We start from the raw sequence: 16,824 nt of genomic DNA, 5'->3' as shown, positions 1-16,824 counted from the left end.
CCCTTTTCCTCTGATGAGAGATCAGGAGATATTATCTGAGGAAGATAAGGAGGCCCAGAAGTAAAAAGAGATTTTTACTTCCTACTTATTAAAAGCTGTTCCTTTAAAATCATTGTTTCAGCAATGTAATGGTTAATGTACCATATCATGTTTACTTCTACCTAAACCTATAAAAAACTGTGGATACTAGGTAATATGAAGCTTTTATGTTTTATTGACTTGAAATAGTGACTTAAAAAGTACTGAATGCTTCTGGCTCCTTTTGACTGCTGTACCAACTACTTCTAGAAGTCCACTAAAACCACCACAATATCATAGACCTATACGTACAGTGTTCTGATTATGAACCCTGCATCTAACCTGTAGATCACAGAACACAATCACAGAATTCAGATAAGACAGAAGCTAGGGGAGAGTAAAGAGCTCAGGGATTCTTTCTCAATTTTTGTGTAAGAGATCGTTCCTTAGAATTCCATTTTACTATCTGACAATCTGCAAGAGTTTCTGCAGCACCTTGGCGAAGAGTCCATTCATCCATACTAGAAAGCATGTAATGATCTGATCACACAGAAGAGTAAATTTCTGCCATGCTTCTGTGCTTATTCCATCCCTGACACCAATACTGACCATCTAGAACTCCGTAGGAAAATGCTTGACTTGCACAAAAAATTTTGATGAAAACTTCTGATTAATTTTTGTTGAAATCAGGTCTTGCTTCATTAGACCTGTAATGCTGTATTTGGATTGATCAGTTCAGATCATAAACCAATGATGACATTACAAACTATAATAACTATTATATAAAACTTATATAATTAGGGAAAACATTTCTATCCAGGTCTAGGGAACTATTGGCACACCTCTCAATTTCTAATTGCCTAAATAAGAATGAAGACCCACAAAGAAGATCCATCTTAAGACAGAATTTGTTATTTTCAGCACCTTGACCTGATTATTCAAGAAAGTTGATCAGAATAAGATCTTTCTTTCCAGGGGTAATAGCTAATAAAAGTTGAACCAAGTATGTATTATTTTACTGTTTTGTATCCATCAGTGCCAGGCATTCGTGTTTTATAATCTAGGCACTTAAACAGAATGAAATTCTTTTGCAGATATCTCCCCACCAATTTTCCTTTTGACTGTTTTCAGTAGTTCTAAATTATCTGCAATCTTTGTCATCTCACCATTCAGCCTCTTTTTGCAGATTACAAAGGCATTGAACACCACGCACCAGCACAGATCTTCGGAGGAATCAGCATTCATGGCACTTCCATCAGGGAAGAATTTATGACCTATCCGTAGAAGACATGGTCTGCTAACTGAAACGCAGACAGCAGCTGCAGATGGTATTGCCTTCGGTCTTATACATTTAACCATTTTTGTTTTGTGTAACTCAGTATGGTGAGTTCCCAGAGGTGCATGAAGTACCTTCTTTGTGCTCAATCACCAGTGTATGGCTGTTTGATTAAGGCATTGCTTTCCCAGGTAACATAACAAGTCTGTCTGTGCCGATTTTTTTCTGAAAATCTCCGAGAGGAATTTCAGAGCTGCACTGGTGTGAAACTGCTTTGAGTTTATTTAATTTCCAAGTTTGGACATCAGCGCCAGTACTTAAACATATGCATAAGCCTTACTTACATCTTTTGGAATTAACCATGTGCATAGGTGCTTTTCTTAACTTTTAATTCATTTAAAAAATGAATTTAATCTTACTGAGTTTAAACTAACAGTGTTAAAGGGCTCTTTATGCAGTCCCTAAATAACCCAAAATATTACTGAGATGAAGTAGGGAACACTATGAAGGTGGCCTCTGCACTTTTTAATAAGCAGACATGAGTAGTACCAATTCAGTCTAGAAGATGACATTTGTTCTATATACATGTATCTATTATGTCAATTTATTGAATTTAAGACTGTAAACCTCTGCTACACGAGTAGGGGGCATTTTAACTCAGGTGTTGCAATTCCAGACTGACAGTGCTATATTAAATGGAGCTTTAATAAATCATTCTACCATAAGCAACACCTGCCTTTCTACTTCCCTATGTTGTAGCCAGCCAGTCAGCCATGACCTATAGCTATTAAAAGCATGAAGAGAATTTTATGCAAACCACCCATATAGTTCCCCTGGAAATTTTGTCTGTAAATGCAAGATTTCTGAATGTAATATGTGATTATAAGCAGAGTAAATATCTGTCCCTTTTTAGATCTGTCTTTAGACACTTTCTGAATTTTCCCCTGAAAAAAAAAAAAGGGGGTTAACAATTCCAATTAGATGTCACAGATTTGATAAAGACTGGAAGAAAGCATAGGCTCTTTCCATCATCAGCACCCGCATACCATCCCAAATCTCTCCTAATTTCTTACAGTTGTACATCTTGTTAGAGTGGCACACAAAGCTGACAAGGGGTGAAATTCTGATACTTCATCACAAGGAGGGTGTGCAGTGTGTTACGTACTGAGTTACATACAAAAAACTGAAGACAACCTCAGTTCCAAAATACATGGCTGTTGTGTAGGAAAATGTTCCTCTAACTTCGTAGCTGAGGATCTGAGACAGGGAGACACTCAGACTTTGCCAACCTCACACTAGAAGAGAATTAGCTTTCTCTATTAAATAACATTACATCAAACCATCTAACCTTGTTTTCGCCTTGCTAACAAAATTGATATCGCAGCAATTAATAGAACTACTGAACTGAATTTGCAGGAAGGCATATGCTCTTCCAATAATGAGAGGAGCCCATCAACCTCACATTAATGTGTTGGTGTAGAGGTATCAAAGTGCACAGTATTGAGTAAAGAACAAACACACAGGTCTTTGCAGGAAAGGTTTTTGCAGCAAAATGAGAAACATGCAAAAGAATGCTACAAATAAGAGAAAATTAACTCAACACCACAGGAGAATGTAAGCAATGTTGGAAGACATGATTTGGTCAGCTCTCAGCAACTCCAACACTGCCACGCAGCTCTGCTGAACAGAGTAGTCTACAGAATGGGTCACAAAAGAATTCAAAGCACAAAATAGGGAAAATAAACTTTACATCCTTTTTTGGATCAAATGCTTATAAATTTTAATGAAGACTTTCCCTGCTTCTGAGTCTCTCCTTAAAGAAAAAAATGAATGCTAAGAGGAAGCTTTCTTCTCACAGGTGAACTGGTGTCAAGGCCTTGTAAAATGTTTAAAAGTTTAAGAGGTGCTGAATAGTTTGAAATGCTCCAAATGCAAAGAAATAACTGATCTGTGTGCCTGGTTATGGGTCATTTAGGATTATGCAATAAGTGTGTAAATAAGTTCAAAGGGAAACCACAGTGGTTGCAGAATGGAAATAAGCTTGTGCTAATTGTTCCACGTACCCAGTATGTTCCTAAAGTATGCTCTTGTTCCCTATCCTTCTCTTCCTCCCCATTTTTGGTGATTCTAAATCAATATCTATCAAGTATTACTAAATAAGGTAGCTGACATAAGTCTACAATCAACAAGTTTAGAAGCATTCCAGAAGTTTCCCAGTAGGGCCAGAGTTCATTTCTAAGCATTAACAACCTCTGCCTTGGGAAACAGCAGAACTTCACTAAGCTGTGAGCACTGTCAGAACAGGAGCAGTTCATTCATTTCCACTTTAACAGGACAGCCTGATTTACTGCATCTGCAGAATCAGAATAAAGACTCAAACAGTTCACATGTCTACTCCGAGCCACAGCTAGTATGTGTAACATCTGGTCAAAAAACTCAGGTCATATCACACACAAAAACAAAACAAAAAAACCCAGAAGAACTGAACTGCATTAATTATTTGCACAGAACATTTTTGCCTTTCTCAAGACAACGTTCTTCATTCACTGTAATAACATATGCAAAACTACTGTTTCCACTGACTATTATTTCTGAAAGATTGTTATTTTTTCTTACCAATATGATGTTTCAATCTTAACATGATGCGAACTGATTTTGTGTCGTGAAATAGAGGCAGCCTAGCCCTCTTGTGGGAGCTACGCCACTGACCAAGACAGCCAGTGTATCTTCCTACTTTCCTAGCTTGAAGATGGTCTTCCCCAGTAAGCAATATCAATACATGATGCAATCTGCAAGCATTGAATCTATATAAATTTACGTGTGCATAAACATGTATGATCTACTATGGAAAATTAATAAGAAGAATCAAAAAGAAAAAAGTGCTCTCTGTACTCAAAACACACAGCTACTGCAAATATGTTTGGAGCTCTGAGGTTCATAACTAATGGCAGTAATCCACGCCTGTAGCGTGATGTGCTGGCTAAAAGTTTTGCCTCTGAATAAACTCTGAATGTCCCTACTATATCAATTTCCAGCCATGCAAGACTTATTTCTCGCCATTTAGCAGCACATCAGTGGCCACAGGAAATGCTAAAACTGGGCTTTGTTGCTGAGTTGACTGCACAGTTGCATGTTCATTTAAAATCTGATAGTGATGAATGCTGCTGGCAAAGGCAGTGGTTTGGAGAGGCTATAAATATTCTCCTCAGTTATATATATGGCTTCATTGTTAATACAACTTTGCAGAGCTAACAACTAGATTGGGCATGAAATGTCATTTGTTTTACACTTCATCAAAAAGCAGAATGATGCGATGACAAATTGATATAAAATGCAAGGTTGGATTGTTAAGATCTGAATACTTTAGACAACCTGTTTAGGCATTTATCTTTGTACTGTTTATTCTGTTACAAGACACTTGCTGTTACGCATTAAGTAATTAAGACATCCATACAGAAGCCCATGACAAAGTGCTCCTTAGTAACTAGCAGCAAACATCCTATAACCGTCTACAAAACCCAACCTTTCTAAGTGTAGCATATGCATGTCTTAATCACAGTTTAGCAGAGATAACTCATGCAGCACAACATACAAACTAAAACGTATCTAATAACAGTCAATGGTTGAGGTTCAACTGTGTAAGAGAGAAAACCTTCAAAATACTAAAAGAAATACCAAACCTAAAGTGAAGTGGCTATGGATTTCTAGCTCAAAAGTTCAGAATAAATAATTATAGACCTGCTGAGTTCAAGAGAAAATTTGTGGGCTTGCCTCTCCTTTTTGTTTTCTCTCAAAACTAGAATTTCTGTGATCTTGGTAAGAGACACATACACGTGCACTCAAAAAATAGCTATATTTGTTTAAGTTGTGAAAAAAAGTGCTTACTCTGCGTATGCTTTCAATAGAGCCCCACTTAACTGCAGTCGCTGGCATTCCTGTTGAGATTTGAACAAATCCATCATAATGCTTTCCATTAAACCTGTGTGTAGTAGTTCACAGAGCAGACAAATCCTTGTCTACAATTCTGTCCACAAGCATACCATAACATGAAAACAACCTATTTTTTGTGTCAAGGCAATGAGGACAACTATTGCAGCAACTATTTTCTCTACTGTTTTAAGCTATGAATGTAATCAGAGAAGGGCCCAGCTCTAAACTGGCCTATGTATCTGTTGCTGTCAACAATCATATAGTAAGTTTCCCGTTGAATTAGGCTGCTTAAACGGTACCCTGAATTAAGAAAAGACAATTATCATTTAGTAGTTTAATTTGTACTCCCTTGGGAGTACAATTTTACCATACTACTTCTTCCAGAGCACTGGCTTTTAACATCATTTTGTTATGAAATATAGAAGTGTCTACCTGCAGAGTCAAAATGCTGAGGTATTCTTTTATTAAAGAACACTAACCTTGTATAAGCAGAAGAATGAAGCTAAAGTGTATTTAAGTTGTTCCAGTGTTCCCAGAAATGGGAATTCTTAATTCATTGTTTGATGAGTATGGGAATGTGACAAAGTGGTTAGATTTCAGATACAAGATGCCAGGTAAAACTAAGAGGCGGCTTTTGTAATTTTTTTTTTTTTTTTTTTTTTTACAAAATAGAATGTATCACACAATACTCTAAAGTCCTGCAAAAAGAAAGCAAATACTACATTTGCCATAATGATAGGGTTACTTTTGTTTTATGAGGCACACGGAAAGAATGGCAGCCTCTTAAGACACACAGCTACAATTTAAGATTCTACTGCACAGCTAGAGGCAAATTACTATGATAAATCATGGTATTAATCATGAATCAAGAAAGAAGAGAGCTAGATGAATTCTGTCATCAGCAGTCAAGTGACTACAGGAATTAATTCATTTGTTATTTTTTATGTTCTGTTTTCTTTGGGCCATATGTGCAAATTGTTGTCGTCTTCAGAAGAAAAGTTAGTGTATATGCTACGTGTGGGCAGACAATGCAGCTTCTAATTGGCAGCTTACTAGGCTCAGTTGTTCTGCTCGTAGCGAATAATATATTCCATAGAGTAACATTTGCTGAAATATTGTGAAAAGGTGCAGAAAGGCAAGGCAAACTCAGAAATACTGATAAAAATGTATTTTTCCATTTCACCTCATTCTACACATGAATTATAAAGACCTCTATAAAGCAATAAAGACATGCAGAGCTGACTTGGAATTCGTAGCAGCTTTAAGCAAAGTATTTTCAGAAGACAAGGATTACTTTCTTCTGTCTGACCACAAGTTTACAGTAACACTGATTTACAGAAACTAAGACTATTATCATCATCAGAAAGCCTAAAAAGAGATGCTTTTAATGTTGTTGTTTTTTTTTGTAAATGGAACATTTCCAGGTGTTCAGACTCATGCAGGGTCATACTTAGTGCTATAAGGTCTGTGAAGAAGAAAGGTGTAAGAACTTAGATCACTTCCAGAGAATCACTACAACACATTCTCAATGTGAGAAGGCTAGCCCAGATGTCAGATCTCTCATTTATCAGTCAAGAATGACCATCTTTGACCTCCTGCTTTGCCTGACTTGTAGCAGGCCTTCAGCACATCACTTGGAGGTAGATTCACTGCAAATTGGAGGCCTGGACTCCAGAATTATCTTTAATACCACATTCAGTACATAAATGCAGAAGGAGTCTTTGGAAAATTGGTCACTGTGATTGCTAGACATATTCCTGCCTGTACCACAGAGAATTAGAGAACCTTCCATCCAGTGTAATCAAATGCTTGAGCTGTTACTGGCAGGCAATAATTTGTCTATCAGTTTTCCTAAAATAAATTCAACCTATGTGAACAGTCAGCTCAAAGCCTTTATACTGGACTGGTCATCTGTTCATGAGCTGTACACAATTCACAGATCTTATTTGGTTCAGCATGCACTTAGATGCTAGGAAATCCAGATGTTACATGTAAAAATGTATGCTGTCTAGTTTTGCCCTGTAGGTTTCCAAACTTCAAACTGCATCCATGAGTGAACAGAGCCAAATAATATGTTAAAAGCAGATTTTTTTTTTTTTTTTAAACTTTGGAATCTAGAGAGCTAGAGTGAGTACGGACTCAAAAAAACAGCAATGAGTAATGACTTGCTTTGATTATAAACCTTCTCCACATGGGGCCTTCTGCAGAGGTTTGGAATACCTCGCGCTTGCTGACAATTAATGACTATTTTATTTTCCTACATAGGAAAAGCAGAAATTTATTTTAAAAAATGTGATTGATCTCAGCACAGGTGGCAGGATCATTGTCAGCCTCCCCATTGCTTCTTGCTTTTCTCTGCCTGTTCTCGGCAAATTTGCTCGGACACCATGCTTCACAGGGTACCTGTGTAACCAGCAGCAGCAAAAGCCACTCAGAAGTTGGCAAGTTCACACACATCACTGGACTCGACTGAGATCTGAATAAACAAACGCAGATCCAGTGTTGCAGCAGGATAGAAGAAGGAAAAATCAGAAAGCACATTACATAAGGGAAGGATTTGACGAGAACCTGGCTTGCCTTAAAATTTATCATCCAGCTCCCTTATTTGAAGGTGGATAGAATGGGAAGAGCAGGATAGTAATTAGTCAGTGGGTATCAAAATCTGATCCAAATGCCCCAACATCTACATAAACTCTGAACTACATCTGTCCGTAAATGGTTTACATGAAATCCAGCTCCTTCAGATTAGAATACCAGACTAGATTTAGTAGCTTGATATCTTGGTTCTGGCAATGGACCATATATGATGGTTCACATGAAGCAAAAAAACAACACGTACTGCACTGCTTCCAACTGTGCATCCAAGGAGCTGAATTCTTTTCTTACCCCTAGGCAGTCAGTCCATGATCTGTAGCACATTTGGCTGTTCCTCTCAGACAGAGCTGTAGCACAAGTATTCTTTAAGTTTATAAAATTAATGATCATCAGTTTTACCCTCAAAAATTATACAAACATACAGACAAAGCAGGTTAACTGCTAGCAGCAATCAAATACAGACGTTAATATCACTCTGGGCAGGGAAAAGCTTTTTGAAAAGTAGTGGTTGACTTGCCATTTTTTACTGCTTGACACTCAGTGACATTACAGCAAAGAGCGAAAAATGTTCATGTTATATTTTGGTGTAGTCATTCTATTGCTATTTAAGTTCAGCAAAACTATGTGTGGGTTGCTAATCACAGTTACCACCAACAACAAAAAATCTTGCTTTCAAGAACTCTTTTTTTTTAATTTTAAGGAATAACCTTACCGGTCTTAGGACCCAAAGCTTAAAATAGAGAGGGAACGATCAGGAGGATATGGTTTGGTCACTAGAGAACAGCAAAGATTCTTGGTTTTAGTTCTCAGCTGCTCAATTAGTTTACATCCATATAGCCTTTGCTAATAGAATAGCACAGCTGAGAGAGATCAAGAAATTCTAAAATAAAATCATTTTTAAAGTAGGTACATAGCTAAAGGTCTTATACTTCTAGATCAGAATAGTAATGTACACCAAAATGCCACCTTGCTTGATAATTTACAGACTCTTATTTAAGAGCTTCATCTGAAAAGGATTTCCCTTTCATCCTGTGGTACACTTGAAACCCTCATGGTGTTTTCTACAAATGAAAGAATTTCCTTTGTCAGTAGGCCAGTGAGTATTATGAAATCCAGTGATGTACATCTGAATTAGAAAGATACAAAAATCACAGTATTGCAAGTCACCAATAAATATTCCACTGATTAATTCAACAGAGAAACAAACAGCTTAAAACAGAGCCCCGTAATACTATAGCATACTCTGCTTTTCCAAGAGTATCTTAAAAGGTGCTGACGGGCAAGCTAGAATGCCCTCCTAGCACAGGGCAGGAGTTGTTATATTGACCAGCTCACCTCACATGTGATATGCAATGAAGGTCAGCTCATCAGTCAATTCCTAACAAATTGGGAACCATAATACAGTTGCAAAATAATCTGGGAAAGTTTCTCTACTTGGCATCTCAGCAATGGATTGATGAGCAACTTAGATGTCCATGTAGAAGAGGCTAGAAGAGTGCCTGGAGAAGATAACCTTGTCTTAGCATAAGTGGTTCCACACCTCAGTTTGAGTTTCAGGCCAAAATAATGTTCATACACTCTTGAAAGATGAGCTAACTTTCTGCCCTGAGGTCACACTGAGAAATTGAAATCTGCAGTCAAGTCATAGAATCATAGAATCACCAAGGTTGGAAAAGACCTAAAAGATCATCCAGTCCAACCGTTCACCTATTACCAATAGCTCCCACATATATAAAATATAGTTAAACTTGCTGAGAATTTAGCATGAAAAACAGAGTGGTAATGGACGGAACATAAAAATGAGATTAATTTTAATGGTAACTCCAGATCCTTTCCACCTGCAATTTCCTACATCTAATAGGCTATTTCTCAATTTCTGCTCTCTCCTTGGTCTTCAGTTGTGGCATTTCACAGAATTTGTCTTATGTGCTGTCAGAAAGAAAAGCAACAATCTTCACTTTAGGGCTCTCTCCCCCTTGTCCACTTAATGAAAGCACAGGATCATCACAATATCAGATTTATATCCTGTCTTGGATTCTCATAATATTTTTTTCCTGATAAAATAGATTTCACTACAGAGGAACTCTTTGAAGAAAATCTCCCGTCTAGCCATATTCAAAACTTTTTACTTTCATTTAGCCTTAGTTCAATATTTATACTGTGTGATAAAGCAAAGCATCAGTAACAATCCATCATAACATCTGTAGCTTATTTTCCAGGATAGAAGAATTCAAGTATGTTCAGTAGCTCCCTCTATTACTAAATTGTAATAAATACTGTCCTTCTGACTCTTTGGAACATTGCTATGATAGAAGTTACATTGCACACAACAGCTAAATATGATCCCAAATGATATAACCACTGAGGCTGTTATCTAGTAGGACTACAGCTAGTGAGTGACAGTGTCCTTCCAAACCACACTGTCACATTTTCACCCAACCCTGCCCATGTTACCAGACAAGGAGCACAAGGAAGATATTCATTTGAATCCAATAGTAGCAACAGAACTGAACGCAAGCCCTCCAAATATATTATAAACAACAAAGCACATAAACTGAATTTCAGTAGGCAGTATGATCATTAGAATCTCATTTTTCCAGCACGCGTTAATAAGGAGAACATGCAGTGTTACATTACACTCTATTTCCAATCTATTATAGATTGTTCTCCCTCCCCCTCAAATTGCAAGTTTGTATCTCAGCCTCCAACAAGAGTTGATTCCAGAGAATTTGGAATTAGTGCACAATAATAGAGATTGGCTGTTTTATGTCTACAGCTGTGTCACATGCTGCTACTTCTCAGCTGCATCTGCTCATAGAGACAAAATGAAACTGCAGTAAGTAAATACCAGACAATACTCTGCAAGGCAAGAGGCTGAAGTGCCAAAGACAGTGGCTATAATTATACATCCCGGTTTGCCAATCTGTGGAGGCAGCCTATTCACCACAAACAAATTGAAGATCCCACATGCATTTCAACAAAGCTGTGATCTTAAGGTCTAGCACTCACAAAGCATTTTGAGCTATAAAGGTTTAGTTCAACAGTCCGACAAGCATGCAGCCAGTGTGTTATCATCTGTGCTCTGAGGACAGAAGATTAAAGGATTCAGCCATGCTCATATACCAAAATGAAATCTAAATTACATTTCTGTCATCAAGGAAGTTCAATCCAGAATCTCAATAAAAGCTTAATTCTTCAAGAAACTTACATCTTTGTTTAGTTAGTACTTTGAATTTGTGTATTTTGTCCAAGCTACAGAAAAATAAAAAAATAAAAAACAAGCTGCAGTTTGCCCTGAAAAAAACCTCAAAGCAATGATTACACACTAACTTGTGGGTAACTAGATTTTAGAGTTGTTTTAATTTAACTAATAAAATATCTGCAGATAGCACCAAAATTGGAAATATTTTACTTCAGCTTTTAAATAGGAAACATAATAAATGAAAACTTAGCAACATCACATGCTGGAACTAATGTTAAATGTACTGGTATTACCATTTGCAGTGCTGGTCTGGAAGAACCAGTCATAGCGTAGTATTGTGTATCAATGTCACATAAATAAAGTAGCAGCATGCTGTCATTTTTCTACCGTTTGTAACTAAGCAAGGTGAAATAATGAAAAAAGCCAGTAAGAAAGGGAATGCTTATTGGGGCTAGAATATGTCATATACACAGAGAGGTTTTCTGAGTCTCGTCTCAAAATAATAACTAAGATAATTCTGAGAAAAAATATCATTTTGGACTTAAAAACTAATATAATCCAGTTCTTGTTGAAAAATCCCAGTTCCTAGCCTGCTCTTGCATAAATAAGATAAATATCAGATGCCCTCTATTGGCCCGCTGTTTATGTTAGTTTCAGAAGCTATAAATTTCTGAAATTCTTTCTAGTCCTTGCTTTTGTTATAGTGAAATTGCAGTTTCCTGCCTCTGCCAGAGAAATCCCACCACTTCAAAGAACAGAACCACATTCAGTTTGATGATATAGCTGTCAGCATGCAATCAGAGCGTGGACAGGAGGAAACTGAGCAGGCTGATACAGAAAACTAGTGACTCCAGGAGAAAAAAAATTGGGTTAAAGGAGAAGAGGATAAACATAACAAGAGCTCATAGCAGGATGAAGAATGAAAGAAACATGGATGCAAAGTAAGGACAATTTAATGCTCTTGTTGTGAGGGGAAGGAGAGAACCTGGGATCCATGCACCCCAACTCCTTCAATCCCTTTAACAAGTTTCCTTGAACAAGTCAGCCTATCCTCTGAAGGTGTTCCTCTTCCTTTCAGATTAGGAGGTGATGCAGCTACAAAAACATCACAACTTTCCACAACAATTCCTAGTGTACTTAGCAGGAAGTACATACTGTAAAACATTATTTTGTTACACATGAAGCTTTGTGAACAGCAGCTTTAGGAGGTAGGGAGTTCAATACACCATAGGAGAGTATTTGCTCCCTGATTAGAGACAGCTCTTGGGGCTGTTTTCCACTGATACATAGTTTGGTCCCTTGTACGCTTATCTACTTTACAATCAGCACATAATCAAGCTTTGCAACACTCTCCTGTACTCAGAAACAGACCTGTAACTACCTCTGCATGAATGGAAACACTAATATAGTCTTCTTGAATAGAGACTTCATATTGGAGAGGCAATTTCACTAGCTGTGCAGACTACTAGGCAGCCTCAGGAAAAGACAAAATGGAGAAGCGTTTCATCATCTCTTTTTCTTACCTTCCCCTCAAATCTTGCTGTGGCTCCCAGTTGCACTCGGATATTCCGAGGAGGAAGAGTAAATGCTGGTGCTTCAGCAGGAACCGAGGGGCTGAGTGTCAGGGAGGTTTTGGATACTCGAGTAGACGTCACCAGTTTCACATCCCCCATGATGTGGACTGTAAAAGAGAAACACGAAGAACTTAGGAGAATGAATTATTTACAATTGCAGCTAAGAATCAGAACAGAGTGAAATTGTTATATCTATACATATATATGTATGTTATGTGCATATACACCGCTAAGAGTCTTCAGCCTATAATAACAAGTGCTTTTTTCTGGGTGGGGAACTGAGACCCAGGAAGACTGTGTGCATTACAGTTGTTACAGGATCACAGCCCTGAATTGAACTCAGTTTGAACTCCCAAATCCCAGGCCAGCTCCTTAACCAAGAAGTCATCCTTTACAACTGCATTAAATTGTAATAACTTATTTCAGGAGGATATTTTTGCAATGTGACTTTGATTTTCCTGGCCTGTAGTACACCAATATCAGTAAGTCTCAGAAGAAGAGCCAGTGTTAAGTAAGTCTTATGAAATAAAGAGACCTCTGTTTGCACTGGAGTTAAGTTGCGAGTGGGAATGTGGAAAATCTGATTTTTCATACCATGCTTTCAAGATCTTAAGATATATCTGCTATCTCCCTCCAAAGTACTGCTAGTACATAATAGATACTTCTGCTGAAATTCCAAGTCTCCACTTTACTGCAAATACTTCTACAGCACGTACACTAGTAAAATAGCACCAAATTTTACGCTACATAAATGTCATTTAAGAAATCTCGTTACAGATACCTACTTCAGATATGACTGTACTGCTATATACCTTATAATCCCCAATAGAAAACAAAAAAACAAGCAAAACCCTAATATAATTTTAAAGTCTAAAAACCTAGCTTATCCAGAAAAAAATAGTAGTAGTTCCTCTGAGTCCTGCACTATGCCACACAAAACCAACTAAACGGCCCTGCAAAGCAGGCTCTTAGATCTCTGCATTTGTAACTTCTGTAGCTAACAGCAGTGCCAATTCCAGGAATTATCCTTGAAACTCTTGCTCAAAATTTCCAACTTCTTGCTAAGGGACCGAGAAAAGCATTTTTAAAAATGGACTGGACAATTTTGGAACATAAAGTTCATTTCTGGTAGGATACATTGCCATGTATGTTTCTGAAAATCCAGTCTGAGAACACAGTGATTCCATACAACACACCTGACACGCTCAGTAAATATAGAGTATGTCAATCTCAAAAAATACTTTATCAAAGCATCAGATGGTGATTTGTTCTAAAGTGAGGGAACCACAGAGCTCCAGAGGACAGACAGTTGGACAGATTGAAGGAAGTAAGGTGAGTTGTGGGGGAAGTAGAAGGAAAGGAATCAGGTCCTAAGACAACTAACAGTCATTGGTATGGTCAGGTTACATTTCTATTGCATTTTGGTAACCAACATGACCAAAGCTGTCAACAACTTGAAGCCTAATACTATGACACTGTAACGTATAAAATAAAGTAACAGCTAGTCTTTTCCTTAAGGACATCGTGCAGGGATTTATGCTTTTTATAAATAGTGTCTGAATAAGATTGAATTTACCAAAGAATATTAGCTCAAATGAGTACAAGCAGTTTTCTAACAACATAAGCCTCTAATCATCCACATTTAGCAGTCTGACTCTAATTAGCTGCGTATGCTGAAGATGCTTCTACTAGATAATTAGGAAGTCATCTTTTTTTTTTTTCCAGTTTACAGAATGTTTTACAATTATTTTCCCAAAGAAATAAATAAATCCATGTGCAGCCTGGTGTTAATATAGAACTAGCATGTCCAAATACTTTAAGAAAACAGCGTTCTGAAGAACAAATCTTATTCCAGCTTAAATTCAATAGACAGGAAAAAATGCAGGCCCTTAAAAGCTATGGGACACATCTGACTTTTTTTTTTTAATGTAGGGAGCTTTCTAGAACGATCCTATCCATAAAGTGTTTTTCTCAGTTTGCTGCTGAATAAGATTTCAAAGATATTTCATAACATTTCATTTCACATGCTGTGCACACCTAGACTATGGTCTTAAAACAAAACCAAGTGTAACTGAAGTTGCAATAAAAACATTGTGGCATTAAACATAAAAGAAAACTTTCACGCAAGTGTTGGCTGGATGGGCAGTGATGTGGTTAGACAGCATTTCTAATCTGGATGTTTTTTATTCTTAATCCTTTCTAAAAAGCACATAAATCTGTACAAATTCTCAGTGTGCCCTCTAATCTTTGTAATACCAAAGCAGACTAATGTGTTTCAAGCATTTTTTACTGGGAACAAATTTGTCACTCAGTACACAAAAATAACCCCCCAAAACAAACTGAGAATTCCATCTCATCTTTTTTCTCATCCACTTTTCTTATATAAGTAAACACTTAAAATCAGCTTCCTACATAAAAATTTAAGTATACTAATTTCCTTTTAACGTGTCCTTCCTCTGATGCAGAAAAAAAAATGAGCTGCAGAAAGGACATGTGTGTAAGAGAGTGAGTACACACAACTGTGAGAAAAGCAGAGCTTTGAGTCTTCCTGATATTGCAGCTTTCCACCTAAGCAACTCGTTTTTACTTGGTTCAGATATTCTGTTATTTTATCCAGTCTGCCCTCAATAATCTCTGAACCATCTCTGAAATCTGGACAGAATCTTTTGAGCTCTTTAAATACAGGAGCAAAAGGCCAGCCCAGAGCTGGAGCATTTGTCTGCTATTTGGGATCCTGGCTGAATTCTCTGCTCGCTGATGGGGCTGCCTGCATGACCTCAGGCAAGTCATTAAGCTTCTCTTTTGCCACAGTTCCCTACTGGTGAAGAGGAGATTATTGTACTTTACCACAGAAAAGTGCTGCAGTATAACTATAATAGAGGATGGGAGTTAGGCTACAATCACAGAACCATATGAACAGTACAGATTTTTAAAGAGGCAGAAAAATGCTATGAAATTCCAGAAACATGGATAGCATGCTTCTTTGTCGCTCCCCAGTGCAGTGATGTTTCCAAAAAAAGTATGCATTTTGAAACACTATGTAAATTTGATTCCCATACATAGATCACTGAAGTCAACAGTTTTTCTAGGGTCTAAATGCCATCCATTATGCTTCAAAACATTCAGTATTTCAGAATTGACTTGACAGCTTCTTCTTTTCACACACCTTATTTTCTCTGCTTCAGCTTCTTTCTTTACCACAAGGACTAACGTGTGGTGACCATACATTTGCACAAATCAGAACACACTCTCCACAGAGTTACAGAAATGGTTTATTGCAGCCATATCACTTGTGACTATCTTTTCACTCTTACCTTAACAGACCACACAAGGAAGCATCCTTGTCAGCTCTTGTCAGCTACCGGTACCCAAGAAACAGCATGCAGGGAGGACAAAAAAACCACAAGGAATCAGCAACTCAAGTGACAAAGTCATTTGTGGATTTAGCGGAGAAGAAGAGGTTGAAGTGGGAACAGAAAGAACTTGCAACCCTGCTAACTGTAGCCACACTGTAGGCAGCTTGTCCTTGTATCAGTTCTGATTTGGCTAGTGTTCCTTCCTCCATTGCCTCTTCCATAAATGACCATCTTGTTCTCACTGATTCTCTACCTAGCTAGCCTCTAAAAAAGCTGTTTCATCAAAAAACATCCAAGGTGTTCTCAACCCAGACCCCTAAATGTCCAATCAAGATTTTTCCAGTAAAATTTAATAGCAGCTATTAGGCACATCAGAAGTAATGAGATGAGATGCCAAATCTTCTCATGCTACTCTGTGATCCAAAAATTTTGCAAGCGTAACTTGAGGCAACACCGTGCATGTAAAATCCCAGGGTATGTTCCCACAAAGAGCATTTACATAACTGTCCTGCACAGTTCCTGGGAATTACAGACCAACTTGTGATTTGTGCAAAAGCTTTGAATCTCTGAAGTGACAGCAAAAAATTTCCATGCTGAATTACAATTTCATTTGGGATCTTTACATCAAAGACTTTCCCAGAAGTAAGCAAGTTCTTCAGATCCTATTATTACAGTATCTTGAATTTCACTCAGCACATCAGCAATGAGCTTCTGCTTCAAGCAAAACTCTTGCTTGCACATGGAAAGAAGGACAGAGCAGGCTCAAACTGTTAAAGGTATTAATTTTAACAAAATACTATTGTAGTCCCTACACAGCATTTCAGAAACAGTAATGGTTTAACGTGACACAAAGCACTGAACTACTTTTACAAG

General features: G+C 37.5%; 1 protein-coding gene across 3 annotated transcripts in view; it reads right to left on the bottom strand.

The window, feature by feature from the left end:
• Window positions 1-16,824, bottom strand: part of MYLK (myosin light chain kinase) — a 181,186-nt gene that overhangs the window by 116,866 nt on the left and 47,496 nt on the right. For all 3 annotated transcript variants that reach the window (XM_031590646.2, XM_031590647.2, XM_090143655.1), the window contains exon 2: window positions 12,545-12,702. In XM_031590646.2, the coding sequence (XP_031446506.1) occupies window positions 12,545-12,702 (158 nt within the window). The remainder of the gene's footprint in view (window positions 1-12,544; window positions 12,703-16,824) is intronic.

This window comes from Phasianus colchicus, chromosome 7 (genome assembly GCF_987193195.1).
Source record: "Phasianus colchicus chromosome 7, bPhaCol1.hap1.1, whole genome shotgun sequence".
Taxonomy (NCBI): Eukaryota; Metazoa; Chordata; class Aves; order Galliformes; family Phasianidae; genus Phasianus; species Phasianus colchicus.
Note: the sequence above shows the minus strand (reverse complement) of the source record. Positions and strands in the feature narration are given on the sequence as shown.